The sequence below is a fragment of the Antechinus flavipes genome, chromosome 2 (assembly GCF_016432865.1).
Source record: "Antechinus flavipes isolate AdamAnt ecotype Samford, QLD, Australia chromosome 2, AdamAnt_v2, whole genome shotgun sequence".
NCBI classification, from domain to species: Eukaryota; Metazoa; Chordata; class Mammalia; order Dasyuromorphia; family Dasyuridae; genus Antechinus; species Antechinus flavipes.
Genome location: NC_067399.1, coordinates 60966800 through 60988987, shown reverse-complemented (window position 1 = coordinate 60988987; position 22188 = coordinate 60966800). Strand labels below are relative to the sequence as shown.

General features: G+C 41.5%; 1 protein-coding gene and 1 long non-coding RNA gene across 3 annotated transcripts in view; both read right to left on the bottom strand.

Moving 5' to 3' along the window:
* The window catches only part of ATP6V0D1 (ATPase H+ transporting V0 subunit d1), a 99985-nt gene extending 78541 nt beyond the window's left edge, over positions 1–21444 (bottom strand). The window contains exon 1 of the mRNA XM_051975014.1: positions 21214–21444. Coding sequence (XP_051830974.1) covers positions 21214–21346 — 133 coding nt within the window. The 5' untranslated portion in view covers positions 21347–21444. The remainder of the gene's footprint in view (positions 1–21213) is intronic.
* The window catches only part of LOC127547910 (uncharacterized), a 351717-nt gene that overhangs the window by 220331 nt on the left and 109198 nt on the right, over positions 1–22188 (bottom strand). The gene's annotated exons all lie outside the window — the stretch shown is intronic.

Below are 22188 nucleotides of genomic sequence, written 5' to 3'. Positions count from 1 at the left end.
TATATCTATATCTGCATTTTCTTTCTCAAAGTATCTATGTGCTTTTCTTTCTTAAATTTTTTTTTTTTTAAGCAAAGGGTTTGCAAAGTATCTAGAACATTAGCGGTTCAGCTTGTAGACCTTGTCCTACTCAAGAGTCAACATTATGGATGATGGAATTCAGTATTCAAAAAGATGTTGAAAGTGAGATGGTTCATTGGGTGGGGGAGAGGTAGGATATATTCAGAAATAAAGATACTTTGCAAACCCTTTGCTTAAAAAAAAAATTTTTAAGAAAGAAAAGCACAATCCAGCAAAACCAAAACATTGACAATCTGATAGAATATAAAATATTCCATATGCACTGTTCCTAACATCTATAATGAAGGGAGGCACATTTTCTTAATACTCTCAGATTTTCATATGAATAAGGTTAGGACATAAAGAAATGAGATTATACCTCTTCTTGTAAATTTTTTTTTATGCAAATATAAAATTTCACCTATATCTCTAATAAATTTCAAATTAATAGATTCAATGCACCTTCTAGTCTGTCTGGATTTTTTTAACTTCAGGGGAAAAAAAAGCTCTGTCTTGTTTCTTTAAATCTTTATTTCTGAATATATCCTACCTCTCCCCCACCCAATGAACCATCTCACTTTCAACATCTTTTTGAATACTGAATTCCATCATCCATAATGTTGACTCTTGAGTAGGACAAGGTCTACAAGCTGAACCGCTAATGTTCTAGCCTCCTCCTTGGCGTATCTCTGTGAAGGTGACCTATCCAGGCCAAGTAAAACCAACCTTTGGCAGTGAGAACTGGGAACAATGAGCTGAAGGTGTAAAAGTGCACTTTTACACCACAAGGTCACTATTCCTAAGAGTATAACTCCAAGAACCATTCAATGGGCATATCACCTCTGGTCAGGTCTGAAGGAACAATCCCCCAAGGAGCCCTCCAATTGATTTTCAATTTTTTCCCCCTTACTCTAATCCCTTCATTGCCATTCTCCTGGGCCTGGAGTCAAAATAACTGGGTCCAATTATGTTCTCAAATACTTCCTAGCTGTGTGATCCTGGACATGTCACTTAACCACTGCCTACCTCAGTTTTCTTAGCTGCAAAATGGAGATCACAGAATCAAATGAGATATTTGTGAAATGCTTTAGCACAATAACCCACATAAAGTAATAAATCTCCCCCACAACTTCTTCCTACTCTCTAAGCCCACTCTCAGCCCTAGCTTTTGAGGTTATCTCCCAAAATCATTAAATTCAGCCACGTAGCCCTCTTTGTAGTGGCCAGAAACTGGACACTGAGTGGATGCCCATCAATTGGAGAATGGCTGAATAAACTGTGGTATATGAATGTTGTGGAATATTATTTTTTTGTAAAAAAATGACCAACAGGATGATTTCAGAAAGGCCTGGAGAGATTTACATGAACTGATGCTAAGTGAGATGAGCAGGAGATCATTATACACTTCAACAAGAAGATTATATGATGATCAATTCTGATGGACGTGGCCCTCTCCAGCAATGAGATGAACCAAATCAGTTCTAATAGAGCAGTAATGAACTGAACTAGCTACGCCCAGGGAAAGAACTCTGGGAGATGACTATGAACCACTACATAGAATTCCCAATCTCTCTGTTTTAGTCCGCATGCATTTTTGATTTCCTTCACAGGCTAAACAGTACACTATTTCAAAGTCCGATTTTTTTTTTTGTACAGCAAAATAACAGTTTGGACATGTATATTTACTGTGTATCTAATTTATACTTTAATATATTTAACATCTACTGGTCATCCTGCCATCTAGGGGAGGGGGTGGGGGGAAGGAGGGAAAAAATTGGAACAAAAGGTTTGGCAATTGTCAATGCTGAAAAATTATCCATGCATATAATTATATAAGAAATAAAAAGCTATAATAATAAAAAAAAATCAGCCAAGCATTTTCTTGTTTTTTTCACAGCTCATTCTGTCTGGTGAACACCAACTATAATCTCCCTTCAGAATCCTCTGCATCTACATCAAGGAGGTTCACTAAGAAAGAGAAATAAAATAAGGGACAGAGTCAAAAAATTCCTGCTAGAGAACATGTTGCTCAGGGCACTGAGAGGGCCTCCCCATAACTGGCAGTAATGCCAAAACCTTGCCTGGCTGGGAAATGGGCATCACTAACCCCCTGTGGCACTCCTCTTTGGTCGTGAGCTCCTTCTGGAGGAAGGCCATTGGGTCCCATCAAGCTCTGAGAAATAGTAATCACAGATAAGGACCCAGGTCAGATCCCCACTCTCATGAGCCCCTGAGGAACAAGTGCAAGGCAAAAGGGAAAAACTCTAGGTGTTGCTCACTCTCAGGTCCCATCTCTGAGACAAGTTCCTCCTCTTCCTTTCATTCCCTCCGGGCACCTAAGTCCCTAGCTGAAGCTGCTCTCCTTGGCCACCCTGCAATTCCTGTAAATGCGAGAACATATGGATCTGACCTACTTCCACATGGAGGCGGTCCCACATAGCCCTGCTTTATGGTTTTATGTCAGACCTCCAAGGTTATTCCACAAACAATCTAGGAGTTTATGGCTAAGCAAACACTGTTGAGTTTGCCCAGTTATCTCCCCCTGAAGCTACAAAGGTGTCAACAGTAGTTAGGGGGAGGGACAGAAGGGAAGGCAGTTCCTTTTGAGGTCCTTCAGGGCTAACAACAAAAGGAAAAGGGACCCAGCTTTGCTGGGAGGATTGCAAGATCCAAGGGCAGAAAAGAATAGATCAATCTCACAAATAAGCATGTGTTAGGTTCAGAGCATTGTGTCAGGCACTAAGGAAGAGATATGATTTCAAGAAGGCATCAGCTAGTTTCCCTCATGGAGTTTACAGTCCCATTGGATATGAAGATTGGCAAAACAGAGATCTGCACCTGAAGATCTCTAAAATCCCTTCTAGGATTTCAAGAAATGCAAAACCAAAGTGCTTTATGAGGTCCCGGGGGAGTGGAAGGCTTTCCCAAATGCTAGGAACAGGCCATGGTTTCCTTGAAGAGATGTTTGAGTTCATAAGGACCTCCATACATGAGGGAAGACCTTTTGGGCAAATCAAACAGTAAGAGCAAAGGCACAGAGACCCAACACCCAATCGGGGAAAAGAGCAATCCAGTTTGGCTAGGATGGACTGCATGTGCAAGACAGAAGAATAAGGAAAGGTGTGTGTCTTGGGGCAGGGGTAAGGTCCCCAGAATGTGGAGAGCCTCAAACATCCGTCTAAAACAGACGGCAATACTGAGTCACTGATGATTTTCTGAGTATGGTAGTGATGGAATCACACCTACCCTTATGGAAAATAGTTTGGGAAAGAGTAAAGAATGGATTAGAGGGGAGAAAGAACAGAGACAGAAAAATGTTACCTTCTAATCTAAAAAAGGAGCCCATTACTCGCTGTCTCAAAGCAGCAGATCTCAGTAGGTGAAGAATAGGCAGGGATAAGATGGAAACATAGATTCTTCAACTAGAAAAGGTTGGCCTTGGAGCAAGAGGCAGGCTGGGCACATTGACCTCTCTTCCACCCTTATGGAACTCCCACTGCTGCCTCCCCTGTGACCAAAGAAAAGAAGGGGTGGGCAGGGGAGGGCCCAAACAAGCTGATGGGAGTTAGGAGGAGCAAGTCAGGTGGGAGACCTCAGTTCCTCCTCGGCTAGAAGGGCCCACTGAGGAAGAGGAGGAAGGGGGAAAATCCCAGAGAAAGCTTTGGCTCCAGCTCTCTCTCCAAGGACCTCTAGTGGCCAGAGGAAGGAGAAGTCAGGAAGGAGGAGGAAAGGCTAAGGGACGGTCCTTCTCTGCCATCTGGTGTTGGAAGGGAGAATACCGCGGATGCCTGTGGCCTGGGAGCTGGCTAAAAGCCTCCTGGTCAAGAGTCTGACCTAAGACACCTGGAGCACAAAGACAGAGTGGAAGAAAATCTGGAGATGGAGTTTATAGATGGAAAAGCTCGACAGAAAGGAGCACAAGCTCACAACTCTCCTCGAGGCCGGAGGACAAGTATGTCATTAAATACCTGAAGGAGGTTCTGTGGACAAACTAACAAGGCCCTGCCTTCGAGGGGCGCCCACCCCCCACAGTAAGTGGCCATCACCTCGGCACCCTGCTGGCCATGGCAGGGCCGGGTCCAGAACCCAGGCTTCTCAGGCACCAGGTAAGGATTCTTCTTAAGTCAGATAAGAAGTGGAGGCGAGTTCTGTTCTGAGTTTCACAAGAGGAAGCAATGAGGAGTTAAAAAGGAATAAACTCCTCCACAAAAGGAGGAAAGGAGGGTGAAGGGGGCAAAACTTACCATCCCTCATAAGGGAGTATTGGAGAAAAAGGGACAAACATGGAGGAAAAAGTGGGGGGTAGCCAGCAGATGAACATTATTCAGGCAGAGCGGACAAAAGAGGGCACCACACACACATACACGCACACATTTGGTGTAGAAGTATATTCAACTCAACAGAAATATTTTTCTTTTGAAGGAGAAGGGAAGATTAAGTGGGAGGAAAATAGCATAGAGGAACAGTCATCAAGAACAACAATATTAAAAAAAACACTTCAGGACAGATCTTAAAGTGGGAGGATTTTAAAAGGAAATAAAAAGAAGAAAATAACTGGGAACTAAGAGGATGTCTCTCCCTTGGGAGAGGGCAGGGATCACCCTTGCTTTGTTTTCCCCTTGGTGGGGTCAGAGAAAGTTAGCTAGCTAGAGGAACCAAAAAATCACTTTTAGGACTAACCCCACTTATTTGAACTCACAATGTCCCAAACTGAGCTCATGCTGTCTTGTGAGCCTGCTGCTCCTCCTGATTTCACTACAGCAACACCATTTACTCTGTTTCTCATATTCCTCAACTTGGTTTTATTCTTTGGAAACTGCTATGGTATAATGAAAAGAACATTAGATTTAGGAGTCAGAAGAGCTTTATTTAAATTCCACTTCTGTCTGAGATTTTATCTACTCTATAATCTTAGAACTCTTGTTCTCTCTGTGCCTCAGTTTTCTCATCTATAAAATATGTTGTTCTGATTTCTAAGGTCCCTCTCAGCTCTAAATATTGTGACCTACGTACCTGACTATACAAATTGACTCCAATTCTTCTGCCCTCAGAAGTCCGAGGATGACCATCTTCTCTGTCACATCATCAACTCAACTGTCAACTTGTACAAGCCCTATCTCTCCAGTGCTGGACCTTCTATCTGCACTTAGCCAATGCTTATGAGCATTCCTCACCTGGCTATCTTAAGCCTTTCCGGATCCCTGCTACAACCTCAAACGGCATTATTCAAGCAGGTCCTATTTTGATTTTGCCTTTCTGTACCTCACTGTGTGAGTGTAACTCACTTTTTAAAATTACCATTTTTCCTGTCATTCAGACTTAATCGCTTCTGGATATAGGGAGAGAAGAACAACATGACAGAACTGGTCATAGGAATAGGGCAGCCAAGAGAAGATGTCTGGGGATGGGTGTGATAAGGATCAACTATCAATCAACTAGCATTGGTTATAGGCAATCTTACTGTGTTTCTAGCACTGTATATTGGGAAGGGGAGGGACAAAGAAAAAAGTAAAAAACATTCTTGCCTTCAAAAAACTTAAATTTGAATGAGGGAGATAGCATGTATACAAATTCAATTCATGCATCTAAGATAAATACAAAATAGAGTAAATACAGTAAAGATACCTCAGAGGGAAAGGCACCAGCAGCTTCAGTCCTCAAACCATTATCTTGAAAAGGATTCTAAGTGACAGCAGAGGCTTGAGAGTGTTTTACAGATCCAGAGGGTGAGCACAATGTGTGGATGCAAAAAATAAAGCATCTTGTGTAATGAAATGGAGTATGGCTGAGCCACAGAATGAGTGAAAGGGAGTAAAATGACTTGAAGTATGAGAAGTGCATAGAATTTGAAGAGTTTTAAAGACCAGAAAGATTCTATTTGATCCTAAAGATAAAAGGGAGTTACTGGAGTTTATCCAGTAGGGCAACGATAAGGTCATATCTGCACTTTAGGAAAATCACCTTGGCAGTTGTGCGGAGGATGGATTAAAGGGGAGGAGAAACCCAAGACAGGCAGACCTACTAGGAGAAACTCATACTCTAGGATCAGGGGTCCTCAAACTATGGCCCAGGCCAGATGCGGCAGCTGAGGACGATTATCCCCCTCACCCAGGGTTATGAAGTTTCTTTATTTAAAGGCCCACAAAACAAAGTTTTTGTTTTTACTATAGTCTGGCCCTCCAACAGTCTGAGGGACAGTGAACTGGCCCCCTACTTAAAAAGTTTGAGGACCCCTGGTCTAGGTTAAAGCTCCAAGGGCCTGCACTAGAGTGGTAGTTGTGCAAGAAGAATAAAAGGGCTGATGACAGATTTGACAATCAGGTCTCTGGGACACTGTGCATCTGCTGTCCTGCCTGATTTTCATCCATCCTTTCTAAATGTATGGACATGTTGCTAAAGTGAGCCTTCCTTCAGCCTCCTTTCCCCTCCTGCCCAGCTCTTTTTGATGCTATCCTTTACAAAGGGCAGAACCTGGACTCTCAGGTCATGCCACTTTGCATCTGCTACCCTCCCTGGATTCCACTCCATAGACCCAGATGGCCCCTGAGTCTCTTCCTGGTGATCCATGTCTCTCCCAATTTCCTGCCCCACTTCCCTGTCTCATTTTGTATGTTGTCATTCCCTTAAACTATAAGGTCCTTGAGGGCAGGAACTACTTTTTTCTTTTTATCACATTCCTAGCACTTAGCACATATTTTATGGGATTGAATGGGTCATAGCATCAAATAGAGAATTCCCCATCTCTTTCAAAAAGAGTCCAGCAGGGGGAACCAAGTTCCAACCAGGATTTCCTACCAAAGCAGAAATGGTGGAAGTTATTGGTCAGGAAGAAAAGTGGATAGCCAAAGCTTCCATGACAACAGGTCAGTGACCAAGCAAAGACTAGCACAGAGTCTCCTGATGTTAGACATTTTTCACTGTATTAGAAACATAATTCAAAAATATTGCTACATTTGGTATATTATTTTTAAGGAGAAGTGAGTGAGATTTAGAAAGATTGATGTCCAGTTTTTAAAAGGGGGAAAGTCTCAGTTTGAAAATGTGTTCATTTAGAAAGTCTTGACTGGAAATAAATCAATTTGGCCTTCAGCTTCCTCATCTGTAAGATAAAGAGGTTGGACTCAGAGATCAATCTCTAAGAGCTCTTTTAACTATCCAACAATTCACAGATTTATGAATTCACTCCTGAGGGTTCTGGAGGAACAAGGTTTGAAAGTACATAAAATGGGTTGATGTAATTAAAAGAATACTGAATTGAGTCAGAGGGGCCAAGCATTATTTATGCAAGTGACTTAATTTTTCTGGGACTCGGTTTCATTATCTGTAAAATGGGGAAAAGCTCTTTTCTCTCCAGCTCTTAACCTTATGATCCTATAATTTTCTGTTTTCATCAGTAAATTATAGGGCTCTGGTACAACATCAGAAACCAGGCCAAAGGAAAGAAGGCAAAAAAAAAGACTGAATAGAGAAAGTTTATGTTCATAACAATCAGTGCCCATTCCAACACTGGATCCCTACTATAAACATTGTGAAACAGGAGTTCTGTAACCAAAATAGAATGTGGATTGTTGCTGACATTACTATAAACAACTTAGCGATACAAATCTGTGTAAAATAGAAACTGGAACAAGATGTAATCAACTGAAGAGATGGAAATGCTAACAATGTGAAAGACAGGAAAATAAATCAAGAAACAAAATGGGTTGAGCTCTAATATGGAAACAGGGAGTTAACCAAAGGGGTCTCTGGACCAAAAGCAACAAGCAAGGCATGTTCTCTGCCACCTTGGTGACAGTAACATAAACTTCATGGGTAGAGGCAGCAAAGTAGAGAGGAGAGATTTCAACCGTGAGTCAAAAGACAAGTATTCCAGTTCTAGTTTGGACACTCATTACCTGCTGAATCTCAGCTAAATCAGTTTTCTCTGAGCCTCAACATCCCTATCCATAAGTTAGAAGAACTGGACTAGAAAACCTCTCTAATTCCAGCTAATTCTGAGATTAAAATTGAAAAAGCATGTAGCAAGCCAGAAAGATTATGATCTGGAGAAGAAAAAGCCCTCAGGCCTTCACTGAAATCCTGCCAATATTTATTAGTGCTCAGCGTTTTGTTTTACAGCTACTGTAGTACACTGATTTGGTATATGGAATAGACCTAGAATAAATCTTTGCTATTTCATAAACTCTACCAGCATTTCCTTTCACCTCCACACCACTAAGATCCTGTCCCTTTTGGGCCTGCACTCTGACTACTACTCTTAATATGTCTGGAATAGGCCTCCCTTGAAAGATCTCCCTGATCTTTTCCTTCAAATCCTTTTCTTTCTGTGAGGTCCAAATTAAAGACCATCTCCCAGAAGTTGTCCCTGATACCATGTGCTGAGGGTCCTGCCCCTTCCCCATATATTACATACTTGCTTTGGACAAGACCAGAAGACCACCAACTCTCTGAGGGCAGAGACTGTCCTCTCTTTGTTGCTGTTTCACTAGCATCTTGTACATATGAGGAAGCATTTAATACACTAGAAATAATATCTCTGATATGTGCCTTTATTGGTCATTGGACAAAGATTCCACATTTAGCATACTCACTAATTGAAGTTTTACTGACAATTGTAAAAGAAATTCTGTGATTCTGAACCTTCTGCTCCCTTTCCTGCCATCGTCACTGCAACAGGAGAATGGAGCCAGAGGACTGAAAGCCATGTTTAAAGTTTGTTTCATGTTTCATGCTTAATTCCCCCCTCCAACTTCATCAATAGGTGGGCCATTATATAAGCACCTACTATGGAACAGGCACTATGCAGAGTAGCTCACAAATATCTCATTTGATCCTCACAACCTTGTGAAGTAGGTACTATGATTACCCCCAATTTATAGCTGAGGAAATTGAGGCAAACAGCTAGTAAAATGTCTGAAGCCAGAACTGAACTCAGGGTCTTCTTGACCCCATATCCAGCACTCAATCCACTGTGCCAGCAGCTGTCTCTACTGGCGATGTGCCAGCCCCAAATTAGCTTGTTTAGTTCTTAGAAAACAATCTGCTGGTATTGGAGTCAGACATCAAAGTTTTCCAGCAGGTAGGAGTGCCAGAGTTTGTGTTCTCCTGGCAAAGCTTTTGAGAACCAGGAGTCATGACCAAAGCCAGAGAGGCATCCCAGGGGGAGTTCACAGGTATGAGGAGTCTAAGAATGTGAGTGAATGATATCATCATAGGTGGGAAGAGCTGATGGGCTGGTCACGTGAGAGGTCAAGCAGGGTCTCAACATCAGGAGAAAGCAGGACTCTAGGGCATTGGATGGACATCCTAGGACATACATGTGGGGAGCAAGTGGACAAGATGCACACTGAGCTGATGGACATGAGGGACCATGATCCATTATCCTTAGAGGGAACTCCCTCAGCCAATAGTTGCCAGACCCATCTGAGAAATGTCTGTAAACTACAGAGGAAGATTCAGGCTCAATGCTAGGAAGATATCCTAACAAAAGGGGAAGGAGCTGCCCGTTCACTTCAAGTACAGACTTCTTGAGGATATTGGGGTGGCGAGTCCTGCTCAAACATGGAATGGAAAAAATAAGATTCCTTCTAAGTCTGATCTTCTATAAATCTAATCCCTTGATTCACTAATTCAGAGCCTTGACCTTAATTTATCTTTTAGATTAGTAGTCTCTACTACGCACTTGGTCACATGGTTATAATTTTAATTCCCTGCCAGGATACTGCTAGAACTTTCAAACTCTCATAAACTGCTGCTAGTGGCTCTCAAACTTTGTGGACTCAACATCCCATTCTACTCTCAAAATAATAAGGATCTCCTTCCCCCAAAGAGCTTTCCTAAATGTGAATTATACCTACCAATATTTACTGCATTAGACAATAAAATATCATAATTACTAAAAAAAAGTTTTGACCCCTCTCTCTCTATCCTCTTAGCTCCCCATTCCCCCAAAGGGGATCTCTGGACCATACTTTGAAAGTTACCATACTAGAGAAAAGAAACTGACTATGGAGTCTCTTTCTCAGTCAGACTGTACTCTTATGGTAAACTGATACAACTGAATACTTGTTTGGGATTTAAGGATCAGTGAATCTGAGATTTTACTTTGTCTTCATTAGTTTGATCTATGGTTGAGGGTCTGCTAACTAGGAGAAAGAACATGCATGAACATTAAATCCAGAGAACTATGATGAAGAAAATAGCTGATGGCACTAAGGGAGGTCCATTCGGGTAATCTGGGCCAAACCTCTCACTGTACAAATGAAAGAGACTCTGAGAGAGGTTATGGTTTGGCCATGTCATACAGATGAGGACCTGAATCCTCTGAGTCTGAATCCAGGCTCCTCCTACTACACTATGCTGCATATTACAACTACTATTCAATAGATGGACTACCCAGAAGAAATGGGATATTTTATTTAGATTCTGGAAGGGTAACAGTTAACTTACACAGCACTTTGTAAATCTTAAAGTATTTTAGTTGAAACACCCTATGTGATAAACAGTGCAAGTATTCACCTAATTATAGGTTTTAGGGATGGAAGGTTCTTTAAAAGTCATCTATTCTAAGATCCTTATTCTAAAAAGGAGAAAACAGATCAAGGGAAAGTAACTTATCAGGATGACATGGGAGAATGGCCCAGCAAAGGACCAAACCTAGCTCCTTTAATGCTGAGATCATTACTCTTGCTTATTCCTATTTAAAAGATGACAAAACCAAAGCTCAGAGAAATTAGCTAACTAGCCCAGAGTCATATGGCTGGTAAGCATGTCAACTGGAATTCTTAATGAGGTCTTCAGCAATGTCTTTTTTTTTTTTTTTTAAACTACAGCATATTATCAACCGATCTACTCAAATATCCCCCAGCATCCTAAGGATGGAATTATATTCAATACCCATAAGACCAAACATGATGCTACTCAAAGGTTTACTGAAAAGAGCATTAAAATCACCAATCAGAAAAAAGGCTTTTCAGCTTCTCACAACTTCATGCTAGATAACCTCAATTAAAAAAAAAAAAAAAAAAACTCTAATGGAGGAGAATGAGGGCTTAACCCAAAAATAAAATAAAATCCCAAATTTAGTAAACAAGACAAAATTTCAGCTAGGCAGCTGCTGGTGGGATGATGAAACCAACTAAGATGCAAAGAAGAATTCACCCACCCTGAAGGAAATTCCAGTAAAAACCTGTCCTCAGGTCCCCGATTTCAATTAGCCTGAAGCAAGTTTCCAAAACTAGCAGGTACCTCTTCACCCATTATTAAAAGGGAGGAAGAGAACAAGAGTCTTTTAAAACCCATAAATCACCAGACTTGTGAAAATACAACTTAACTTTGAAAGCTAAACATGATGGGCGTGTTTCTCCATCAGAGAACTTTCCTTCATAAGAGCTTTATTCTGTGAATCTCCAGATAACAATGATCAGTATAAAATTGGAGAATGTTATGGAAAGGACCATGAAGATTATACAATTCAATAACCCCTCGCGGAGGAGCAAAATTAAAGAGTAGTTTAACAGCATATTACAGCAGGAAAAACAAAATATATATGTGATGTAGTTATTCAATTTTAGAAAAAGGAATTATAATTTAATATGCTATTTTAAAAAACAAAAGGGAGAAGTAGTATGAATAACCCAGTTTAGAAGAATATTTAAAAAGATAGCAGCTCAGAGAAAATATAGTCTAAGAATCAAGAAAACCAAGCACTTGAAGAAAACCCTAGTATTAGTAATAGGCCACACTAGTACTGCCTACAAAAAACAGGGAAACTTTCATAAAAAAGAAATCTTCCCTGAGCAAAAACAGGGAAAAACGCCACAGTATATAAGAAGTCAGGTGAGGATTCAAAAGTGAAAGGATCAAAAAAATAAATAAAATGTGTGAGACACTTGCAAGAAATTCCAAAGAAGACAATAAGAGCTTCAAAACATGAAAGGAAGTCAGCCAAAAAGAGAGTAGATCCCTTTTGTTAGAATAGGAAGGGAAAGATCAATGATTCTACATCAATTATGCAAAGGAGAAATAAGATTTCTTTGCCAAAGTAAGGGTTTGGATGATGAAAATTTTAAGAAGTCGGGCAAAAGGAAATCCTTGGCAAGATTTTGGGTAAGATAGGAAACTGGGTCATTAAAATAGAAAACTGGAAATGCAGAAGTTATGAAAGCTGGGGATAGGGGAACAAGAGTTGCTAATCTCTCTCACTTTTAATATTTCTTATCTTTTTCCTCTTCCTGCCTTTCTTACTCCTAGATGTTTTTAATTCTATCTCTGGACATATCTTTCTCTGCTTTTGCATAGAGTAGATACTTAATAAATATTATGTTTGACCATTTTTATTGCACTCTGATTAATGAAGTATTTTGTTTTCTCCTATTAATTTTCTAAGTGGGTGAGATATCATATAGCATAATAAATTCCAATTATTCAATCTAAAATTTAAAGATGTCATAAATAGAAGAATGGGAGGAGGTTGTTGCAAATAGATCAAAGTCTATGAATGGTTTTCAAAAAAAGAAATTCAAACTGTTAACTTCAGAAAAAATTATTCAAATATCTAATAAGCAAAATGCAAATTACAACTCAGGTTCATTTCACATGTATCTATTTACTAAAGATGATAAAAAACAGATAGTCACTGATAGAAGGAATGTGGAAATACACTGTTGATCGAACTGCTTGATTGAACAGCTAGATAGCTCAGGGAATTGAGTGCTGAGGCTGAAGCCAGGAAGACCTGAGTTCAAATTCAGTCCTAGCTGCGTGACCCTGGGCAAGTCATTTAAACTCCATTTGCCTCAGTTTCCTCATCAGAAAAATGACCTGGAGAAAGAAATGGCAAACCACTTCAGTATCTCGCAAAGAGGCAGATGTGACCAAAAACAACAACTAGAGCTGCTAACTGCTCTAACCCTAGAATAAACGGGAGAAAAGTCACTAAACTTTTCAGGCCCTTTGACCCATTGATGTTATTACTAGATAAAAGCCCCTAAAGAGGTAAAGACAGAAAAAAGATCTAAAATTACTAAAATATTCACAGTAACACTTTTTATATGGAAAACAAATATTGTGGTATATAAATGTAATGGAATGTTATATTTACAAAATAAGAATTCAAAGATTTACAAAATAAGATTCAAAGAAGATGGAACATGAATTCTGAGAAACATAAGAACTGATACAGAGTGAAGTGAGCAGAACCAGCAGAAAAATATCCACAAGGATTACAATAGTACAAATATAAAACAATACTAAGAGGCAGTTAAAGACAGATTAATTGCAATGAACAACTGTGGCCCTGGAGACCAGATAGGGAAACATATTTCCTTTCCCTCAGGAGAAATATGAGGGACTACAGGTGCAAACTATGGAATACAATGTCTGATAAAGTTGCTTTGTTGTTCACTTTTGCCGTTTTTGTTTGTAACAAATGAAGAATAAAGTAAGAAAAAATTATGGGATAAAAAGTAAAAGACATGAATCAAACAATTAAAAAATGTAAAGATAAAAAAAGGTGATGAGCTATGTTTCTTTAAATGTATACATTGAATAAAATGAAGACCATAAATAAAAAGAAATTTAATTGAGATAGTACGGTGCAGTAGAAAGCATACTAGACTTAGAATCAGGATTAAATCCTGACTTAGCCTTTATGACCTCTATGACTTTGGGCAAAAACATCATCCATGACTCAGTTTTCCCTCTTGTAAAATGAAAGTACTGAACTAGATGACCCTAAGGTTCCTTACAGCTCTATGATGCTTATGATTTGTTTTTGATTTTTTTGTTTCTCTTGTAGATCTATAGGTTTTCATAGAGGTAGAGAAAAGGTTCCTTGCTCTTGGATTATAACTACTGCTCTTCATACCAAGTAGAGGCAGTCAGGACCTTGAACCCAAAAGCCCTGAGAAGGCTTTGCCCCCTACCTTCAACTATTGGTTCTGCTGCCAGCCCAGCCCCTGTAGCTAACATCCAAAGAAGGGTCTGGCTGTCCCCATTACCTGCAAACAAATTGCTACTTATGAGGCAGGTAAGCCAGCCTAGCTGAAACAGCAAAATAGCCTGAGGAAAAGACATAAAAGCAGCAGATGCCACAGTAAATCAAACCATTGGTATCATCTTAACTCTCAGCTCCTTTCAGACCCCACTGAAGAAAGATCAGGACCATGTAAGAGATCAGAGAACAGTATACCTCACAGAGCACTAGCCCATCTTCCAGCTTTGGGCCCTACAGATACCAGTGAGGAGAACAATCACTCTGAAGAAGAAGCTCCTCTTTGCTCTCAGCCTACCAACCAATGACCAACTGCCACTCATGGAAAAGTTAAGTTCAAGAGTTTGGGGAACACCAAGATCCCCCAGATCACAGACTTCTAGCCAAAACTCCCAGGAGTCATTACTCTGGGAGGCAAAACCTGTAGAGACTGAACCAAAAAACCATTTCTGCAGCTGGGGCAGACCCCACCTCCTTAGAAACCACAACTGATAGCCTAGAAAAGAAAGTTCTAGCCTACAAAATCCATAACAATGTTAAATGGCTCAATGCCAGGAACAGAGATTTTTATTAGTGGAAATTCATTAAAGAAAAGGCATTGACATCTGCTCTGCTGTTCACCCCTATTTTTCACAGGGCCCGTATATCTAACATCTCTTGTATGGTTTTCTTCCATTAGAATGTGAGCTCTGAGAGCAAGTCTTGTTACTAGCTCTGCTTTTCTCTTTGCATCCCCAGCATTTAGCACAGTAAGGGCTTAATAAATGTTTTCCCATCCATTCACAAGGAATCTTCTCAGAAATGATCCATTTTGCAATATGGAGATAAATGGCTGAGGAATTTTCCATTTTTTTTTTTCAAAATTACTTTCAAAAATAGTCAACAGACAGTAAAATCAATATAAAATTGTAAAGTTATGCTTTAGTCCTTAGGTAAAATCACGTCCCTGCTCTGGGCTCCCTTCTCTGTAAAATGAAGGATTTCAGACAAAATAGTCCCTAAATTTCTTTCTTACTTGTAAGATGATATAATAATTACGAAAATGTGTCATTTCAACATATGCCTTCCTTATTTCAAGAAAATACAAACAGAAAGGAGATAGAAGAAGTCAGGAAGGAAAAAGGAAAAAACTGAATGAGGAATAAAAATGATAGCCTCACTATTAGGGCTGGACACATTTTGGGACTGCCTTGTTTAACCCCCTTATTTTATTGATGGAGAAACTCAGTCCCAGAGATAAAGCATGACTGCATCCTTCAGGGTCAGAGAGTACACCCCACCCAGCCAGACTGACATATTATTCCAGTAATGGAGGAGTGACTTGTCAACCGGATAGAAATAACCCTTGAGACCACCCCACTCAAATAGCTATTACGTAACCCTGCTTCTAAACTTCAGAAGGGTTGACCAGAGCCCCAGGAGATGTATCTATCGACATAACTGAAGAAACTGTTGGTAACAACCTTCCTGCATTATGCACCAACATATCAGTGTATTGTGGACACCTGGATGGTACAAGGGATAGAGCTCTGGACCTGGAGACAAGAAGACTCACCTCCCTGAGTTCAAATGTGCCCTCAGACATTTCCCAGATGTGTGACCCTTGAGTAAGGCACTTCCCCATTTGTCTCCGTTTCCTCATCTGTAAAATGAGCTGGAGAAGGAAATGGCAAACCACTCCTGTATCTCTGCCAAGAAAACCCCAGATGGGGTCACAGTCAGAGATGACTGAACAACAACAAATCACTTTGTATTAAAGATATCCTTATTTCTGCCTGTCTTTTTCCTAGGTAAACTTCAGAGGAGTAGGGATCATCTAAACTCTGTACATGTTCTACAAAGTTCTGGGAGCATACTGTTGGGATGAGCCACTTTAACAAGGACTGATTACTCCTCATCATAAAGGTTCCAGAAATACAGAACTCAAATACTAGCGTCTGGAGCCCTGATGATCAAGCCACAGTATGGTCATTTAACACTTGGCCTCACTGTCCCAGGTCACAGCTTAAGGATCAAAAAGGTCAGAGCGGAGAGGGAACATAAAGATTACATAATCCAACTCCCTAACTTTACTGAGACATAGCAAAGTAACTTGCCCCAGACCACACTGCTAATTACTGGCAAAGTCAGGATTCAAGCCTATAACTGCATGGCCACATACACATAGAAGCAAATGTTCAATCATATGAATTATTCCAATTCTGTTACTAGGCCAACAAAGCCAATTCTTGGACTTACTTGGCACTTATGACCTATTTTCTTAAATATCAATACCTCTAGGACCAAAGACTAAGAGCAATAAACTTTATTACTTGGAGGTATCGGGAATCTCCTCCAGAATGGAGATCAAAGCATGCAGAGCTTTAGATCTTTAGAGATCATCTAGTCTAAGAAAATACAATTTACAATCTTTAGCCTAGCATTCCAGTCCTTCCAAAAGCTGGGGCTACCTTGACTTTCCAACTATGTCTCATACTACTTTCTCTAAACACATTCTATAGTCTAGCCAAAATGGACTGTTTTCAGTTCCTAGAGCACAACTAGGGAAGCTCTGCCTCTACTCATGTCTGGAACATTCTCAATCATTCTAGATCAACTGCCATCTCTTCTTTGAGACTTCTCCCAACCTTGTTCAGCAATGATACTTCTCCCACTTAACTTCTAAGGTAGAACTTATGCATATAGCAAAACCCTCCAGACCCAGACTGTTTTTGCTTAAAGGAACTCTGCCTTAAAGGAACAGCTACCATCAGCAGCTATTGTTAAGAGGTGGGGTCTGATGGAGAGGAACTATCTATGTGATAGTATTTTTTTTTAAGTATTCATAAATAGTTAGAGCCAAAAGAGATCTTAGAGATCACTGACTTCAATCTCTTTATTATACAGGTGAATAAAAGAGGTCCAGAGTGAGGAAGTGATTTATTCCTCCATACCATGTTGCTTATCAATAACAAGACTGTCTCTAGTGATTTTTCAATAGTATGGTGCTACTTAAGACCCTGAAGCTAGAAGCTAAAGTGTTAAAAGATTCTAAAAGTGGGATCTGTATCCATAAGCATTCAGCAAATACTTCATATTTTCCAGGACATAGATAAGTCTCCAGGCCACTGTGGTATCAGAAGCTTTATCATTGCCAGAGTTGAAGAAAACAGAGGGGAAAAAAAAGATCTAACAGTCTTTGATGTTGCTCAGCAATGGCAGTATGAGATTTGGTGTGAGAAAAGGCTAATGATAAGGGTATCTCCATCATGGTTATCTGTGATAGATAGAAAAGGAAAGTAAACTCTTTACCCCTACCCAAAGCAAAGAGAAAAGGTGCTAAAGTAAGTGGTTGTGGGTCTAGAAGGAATGTTTTAGAGGCATGGAAGGGTCCATCTATTGTAGGATAGTGCTGGCCATTAAGATCTTTCAGGAAGTCCAAGAATTTCTCCTGAGCTGAGAATATAATGATAGCACAATTATACAATGATTATATGTTTCAAAGCTTTGCATTAATTCTGTAAGGAACATGGCACAACTCTACTCTCCATTTCACAGGTGAGGAAATTAAGATATGGAGAGGTTAATTTGCCAGCAAAAATTCTGCCCAGAAAACTGGAACTATCACTTGACTCCAAACCCAGCTCTTTCTACCAAACCACATGGGCGATGTTCAACAGTTCAGACATTTTATTAATTATCTACAACAAACAATAAGTGCCTATTGTGTGCAAAGTGGCATTCTAGCATTGAGGATACAAAGACAAATACAATCCCTGTCCTCAAGGACCCTGTATTGGACTGGGGGGAAACATGTATACAGGTAAGTACAAAGTAATTTGGGGATGGGAACTGCAGGAGGAAAGAAGCATAAAGAAAGGATTCATCTAGGATGCAGAATCTAAGCTGAGCCTTATGGAGAATTAGGGATAGCAAGAAGTAGAGGTGCCCCCAAGAAGGGAGCACATTAACAAGCTTAGAGGATAGGCAGGGCAAAAGTACCAAAGGTACATAAAATATGAGTACAAGGAACAAACAAGCACCAATGTGGCCAGAAAAGTGTGACAGGAAGTACTTACTGTACCACAATTTCAGGAAAGGCAGGTTGGAGCTGCATTGTAAATGGCTCTAAATGCCAAAGAGAATAAACGGCAATTCTGTGATTCTGTGGAGATGGAATCTAGGAGATCTGAAAAGTGGCTGGATTGGGGGAGGTCAAGAGTTCAGGGTGACTCACTAAAAAGATGTGTAAAGCATTACTGGATGCTAGACAGTATGTGCTTGTGGAAAACAAGAGACAAACACGATGCAGTCGGTTCTTGTCCTCAGGAAGCTTGCATCCCACTGTAGTTACAGCGTGTATACAGATAAGTAAATATCAGGTAATCTGAAGAGGGAGTAGGGGGAAGGCATTAAATATCGATAAAGCATCTATTATGTGCTACCCTAAACACTATATAAATATTATTTCATCTATTACCACTCACATGAAAGAGTGTTCCAAATCATTATTGATCAGAGAAATGCAAATTAAGACAACTCTGAGATACCACTACACACCTGTCAGATTGGCTAAGATGACAGGAAAAAATAATGATGAATGTTGGAGGGGATGCGGGAAAACTGGGACACTGATGCATTGTTGGTGGAACTGTGAACGAATCCAACCATTCTGGAGAGCAATCTGGAATTATGCCCAAAAAGTTATCAAATTGTGCATACCCTTTGATCCAGCAGTGTTTCTATTGGGCTTATATCCCAAAGAAATACTAAAGAAGGGAAAGGGACTTGTATGTGCCAAAATGTTTGTGGCAGCCCTTTTTGTAGTGTCTAGAAACTGGAAAATGAATAGATGCCCATCAATTGAAGAATGGTTGGGTAAATTGTGGTATATGAATGTTATGGAATATTATTGTTCTGTAAGAAATGACCAGCAGGATGAATACAGAGAGGCTTGGAGAGACTTACATGAACTGATGCTAAGTAAAATGAGCAGAACCAGGAGATCACTTTATACTTCAACAACGATATTGTATGAGGATGTATTCTGATGGAAGTGGATTTCTTTGACAAAGACTCAGTTTCAATTGATAAATGATGGACAGAAGAAGCTACACACAAAGAAAGAACACTGGGAAACGAATGTGAACTATTTGCATTTTTGTTTTTCTTTCCGAGTTGTTTTTACCTTCTGAATCCAATTCTCCCTGTGCAACAAGAGAACTATTCGGTTCTGCAAACATATATTGTATCTAGGATATACTGCAACATATCTAACATATATAGGACTGCTTGCCATCTAGGGGAGGGGGTGGAGGGAGGGAGGGGAAAAATCGGAACAGAAGCGAGTGCAAGGGATAATGTTGTAAAAAAAAAATTACCCTGGCATGGGTTCTGTCAATATAAAGTTATTATAAAATAAAATAAAATATTAAAAAAATAAAATAAAATAAATATTATTTCATTTGATCTTCACAACCATCCTTGTGATGTAAGAATTCTTATTATCCCCATTTTAGTTAAGAAAATTGAGGCAAGCAGAGTTTAAGAGACTGGCTAGTGAATGTCTGAGTCTTAGACTCAGGTCTTCCAAACTTGGGGCAAAGTGCTCTAATCCAGTAACACAGAGCTGCCTCTACAGTTAGGGAGTCAAACTGTTACTGAGAGAATCCCAAAGGATGATGGAAAAAAAAGGCTTCCTTAAGAAGTGGTAACTGAGCTGAATCTTGAGGAACCCCAAGGATTGGAAGGTGAAGGCAAGAAAGCTGTAAATTTCAGGCCCCAGAGAGGATCCTTGTGCAAAAGCAAGATATGGGAGATGGAACACCGAGTTCAAGGAATAATTAGTACAGCTCAAACAGGGCAGGAAAGAGTAGATAGAGACTAGAAAGGTTATCACCAGATTTTGAAGGTCCATAAATGCCAGACTATCCCTATTACATTTTGTTCTGGAAATAATACTGAGTCGTTGAAGATGTTTGTTCCCTTTGTGGTTCATCAAGAATTCTTTTCAAAAAAGGATCTTAATGAAAAGGACTAAAGAGATGGAAAATCCCTAGATAAATATGGACACAAATACTCTGCTTATCCTACTTCCAATCTTATCTAGATAAAATCTAATTAAAATAGTTACAAGACAAAGTAGAAAGAAATCACAAAATAATCCACCTTGGAGGTGAGTGTGAAGGGCTAGGAGAGGCAGATTCATTCGTGTGCACTGGCAATGGGAGAGGTATGGAAATTACTTGCACATGTGCCTGAAGGTCTTTATATTTTTTTAGAACAATATTAGCAGGAGCAGACAAGCAGCCTCCCTCTCTCGGCAGCCTACTCCAGAAACTCTGCTGTCACCAGGGAGTGTCTCCGCACACCGCCACCCCCCGCAGGAGAGCCCCACGGAACCACCTCCGGTTACAGGCACTGGGATCGCCCTTTGAAGGACGTCTCCCATTCTCCAGGGGCTCCAACCCCCAAGTCAGGCTCGCGCAGCAACCCCCAACATGGCTCACAGCCTTCCCCGCGGGATGCCACCAACACAGCTCCTTCCGTGCAAACTCCTCCCACTTCCCGTCCCTCGCACTCCGGTGCTGGACAGCGGCCTCCCGCTAAGGTGCTCCAGCCCAGTTTTACACAGGAGGATGGCGGGTTGGAATGAGAACTGCACAGGCCAAAGAAAGAGAGGCTTGGGGAAACCCAGAGAATGGAGGGAGGGAGGAGGAAGTTGCTGGGGACGGGGGCGGGGGACGATGCAACGGCCAGCCCAGCGCAGAAGGAACTCTTCCACCTGCTGGGCAGAGATGGCCCGAGGAGCAGGAAGGAAGCTGCCTGGACCGAGCAGTCGGGTGGCAGCGGAGTCCCAGCTCCAGAGCACTGCCGCCCTTTCCTCTCTGGTCCAGGGGAGAAGCTCCAGTTGGCCCTCACTCTCCTCCGTGACCTTCCGGGTCTCCCCCAAACCCCTTCCCTGTAGTCCACCCCAGAGCTCTCTAAATCTGAGTGTGCCCCCCTCCGGGGCCCCGGCGCCTCCCCTTCTTCCCCGATCCGACTCCCTAGAGCTTCCGAGCAGAGAGTGGGCACCGCGGCCTGTACTCCGCGTGGGGCCGAGCTAGCCCTTGCCTTCCCCCCTCCTTCCCAGCGGCGGGATCAGCCTCGCGCTCCCCCCGGGCCGGGCGGGCCTCGCTCACCCTCGAGCGTCTCGCACTGCACCAGGTTGACGTAATCCGACTGGCTCAGCACCCCGGCCTTGAGACCCCGGACCAAGCCCTCCAGGTAGCCATTGTCCACATTGAAGTAGAGCTCGGGGAAAGCCGACATCATGGCTGAGGCGGCTCCGGGAGTTGGGGAGTTTAAAGGGGGAACTACAGCCGAACCGGAACCGGACCGGGCATGTGATCCCACCCCCAAGGATCAGGTGACGCGTCGCCAGGGCGGCGGCACTGACAGCTGAGTCAGATGACAATCCCTCCGCCCAGATCACATGATCCAGGGTCGAAGAGAACTATTGGCTTACGGTGACTCCTGGCTTCACGGGAAACATTGCGCATGAGCGGCATGACTGTTTCATTGCGCGTGCGCAAAAGTGTTCTAGTTCCCAGGGGGAGAGAAGTGGGAATGGATTTTGGAAGGTAGTTTGGGCTCGGGATGTTTGGGGGGTCTCTGCCTCGCGACCTACGCGGCACTTCCTTGCGAGACATTGTCTTTTGAAGGATCATAATCGCCTTCCCGAGGAAAGGGGGGGGGGCCCTAGTTAGATTAATTCTCTTCCTCCCCCACACTCCATTTCCCCCAGGAGACGGGGAAAGATCGAAGGGCTATTAGGGAACTTTGCCTCTAAAATTACTAGCTGTGCGGCCTAGGGCAACGTCCCCTCCCCTCCCCGAGCCTCAGGATCCTTGGTGGTAAAATGGGAGGGTTGGGCAAGAAAGATGTTCTTTCTGGCTCTGCCTTTCCCCATATCTTAAGGATCCTTCCCAGATGAAACCGTCGAAGGTCCAGCTCAGCTGTGATACTGATTCTGTAGAGAAAGGTCACTTTTCTCTATAGTGTTTTCCTAATCGCCTCCTTCCCCCTCGGAAATAAAACAGCGCTTTCCAGATACCATCACATTATTTAAAGAACTGTCTTAATAGCAAAGCACTTTGTCACTATTGTTTCATTTT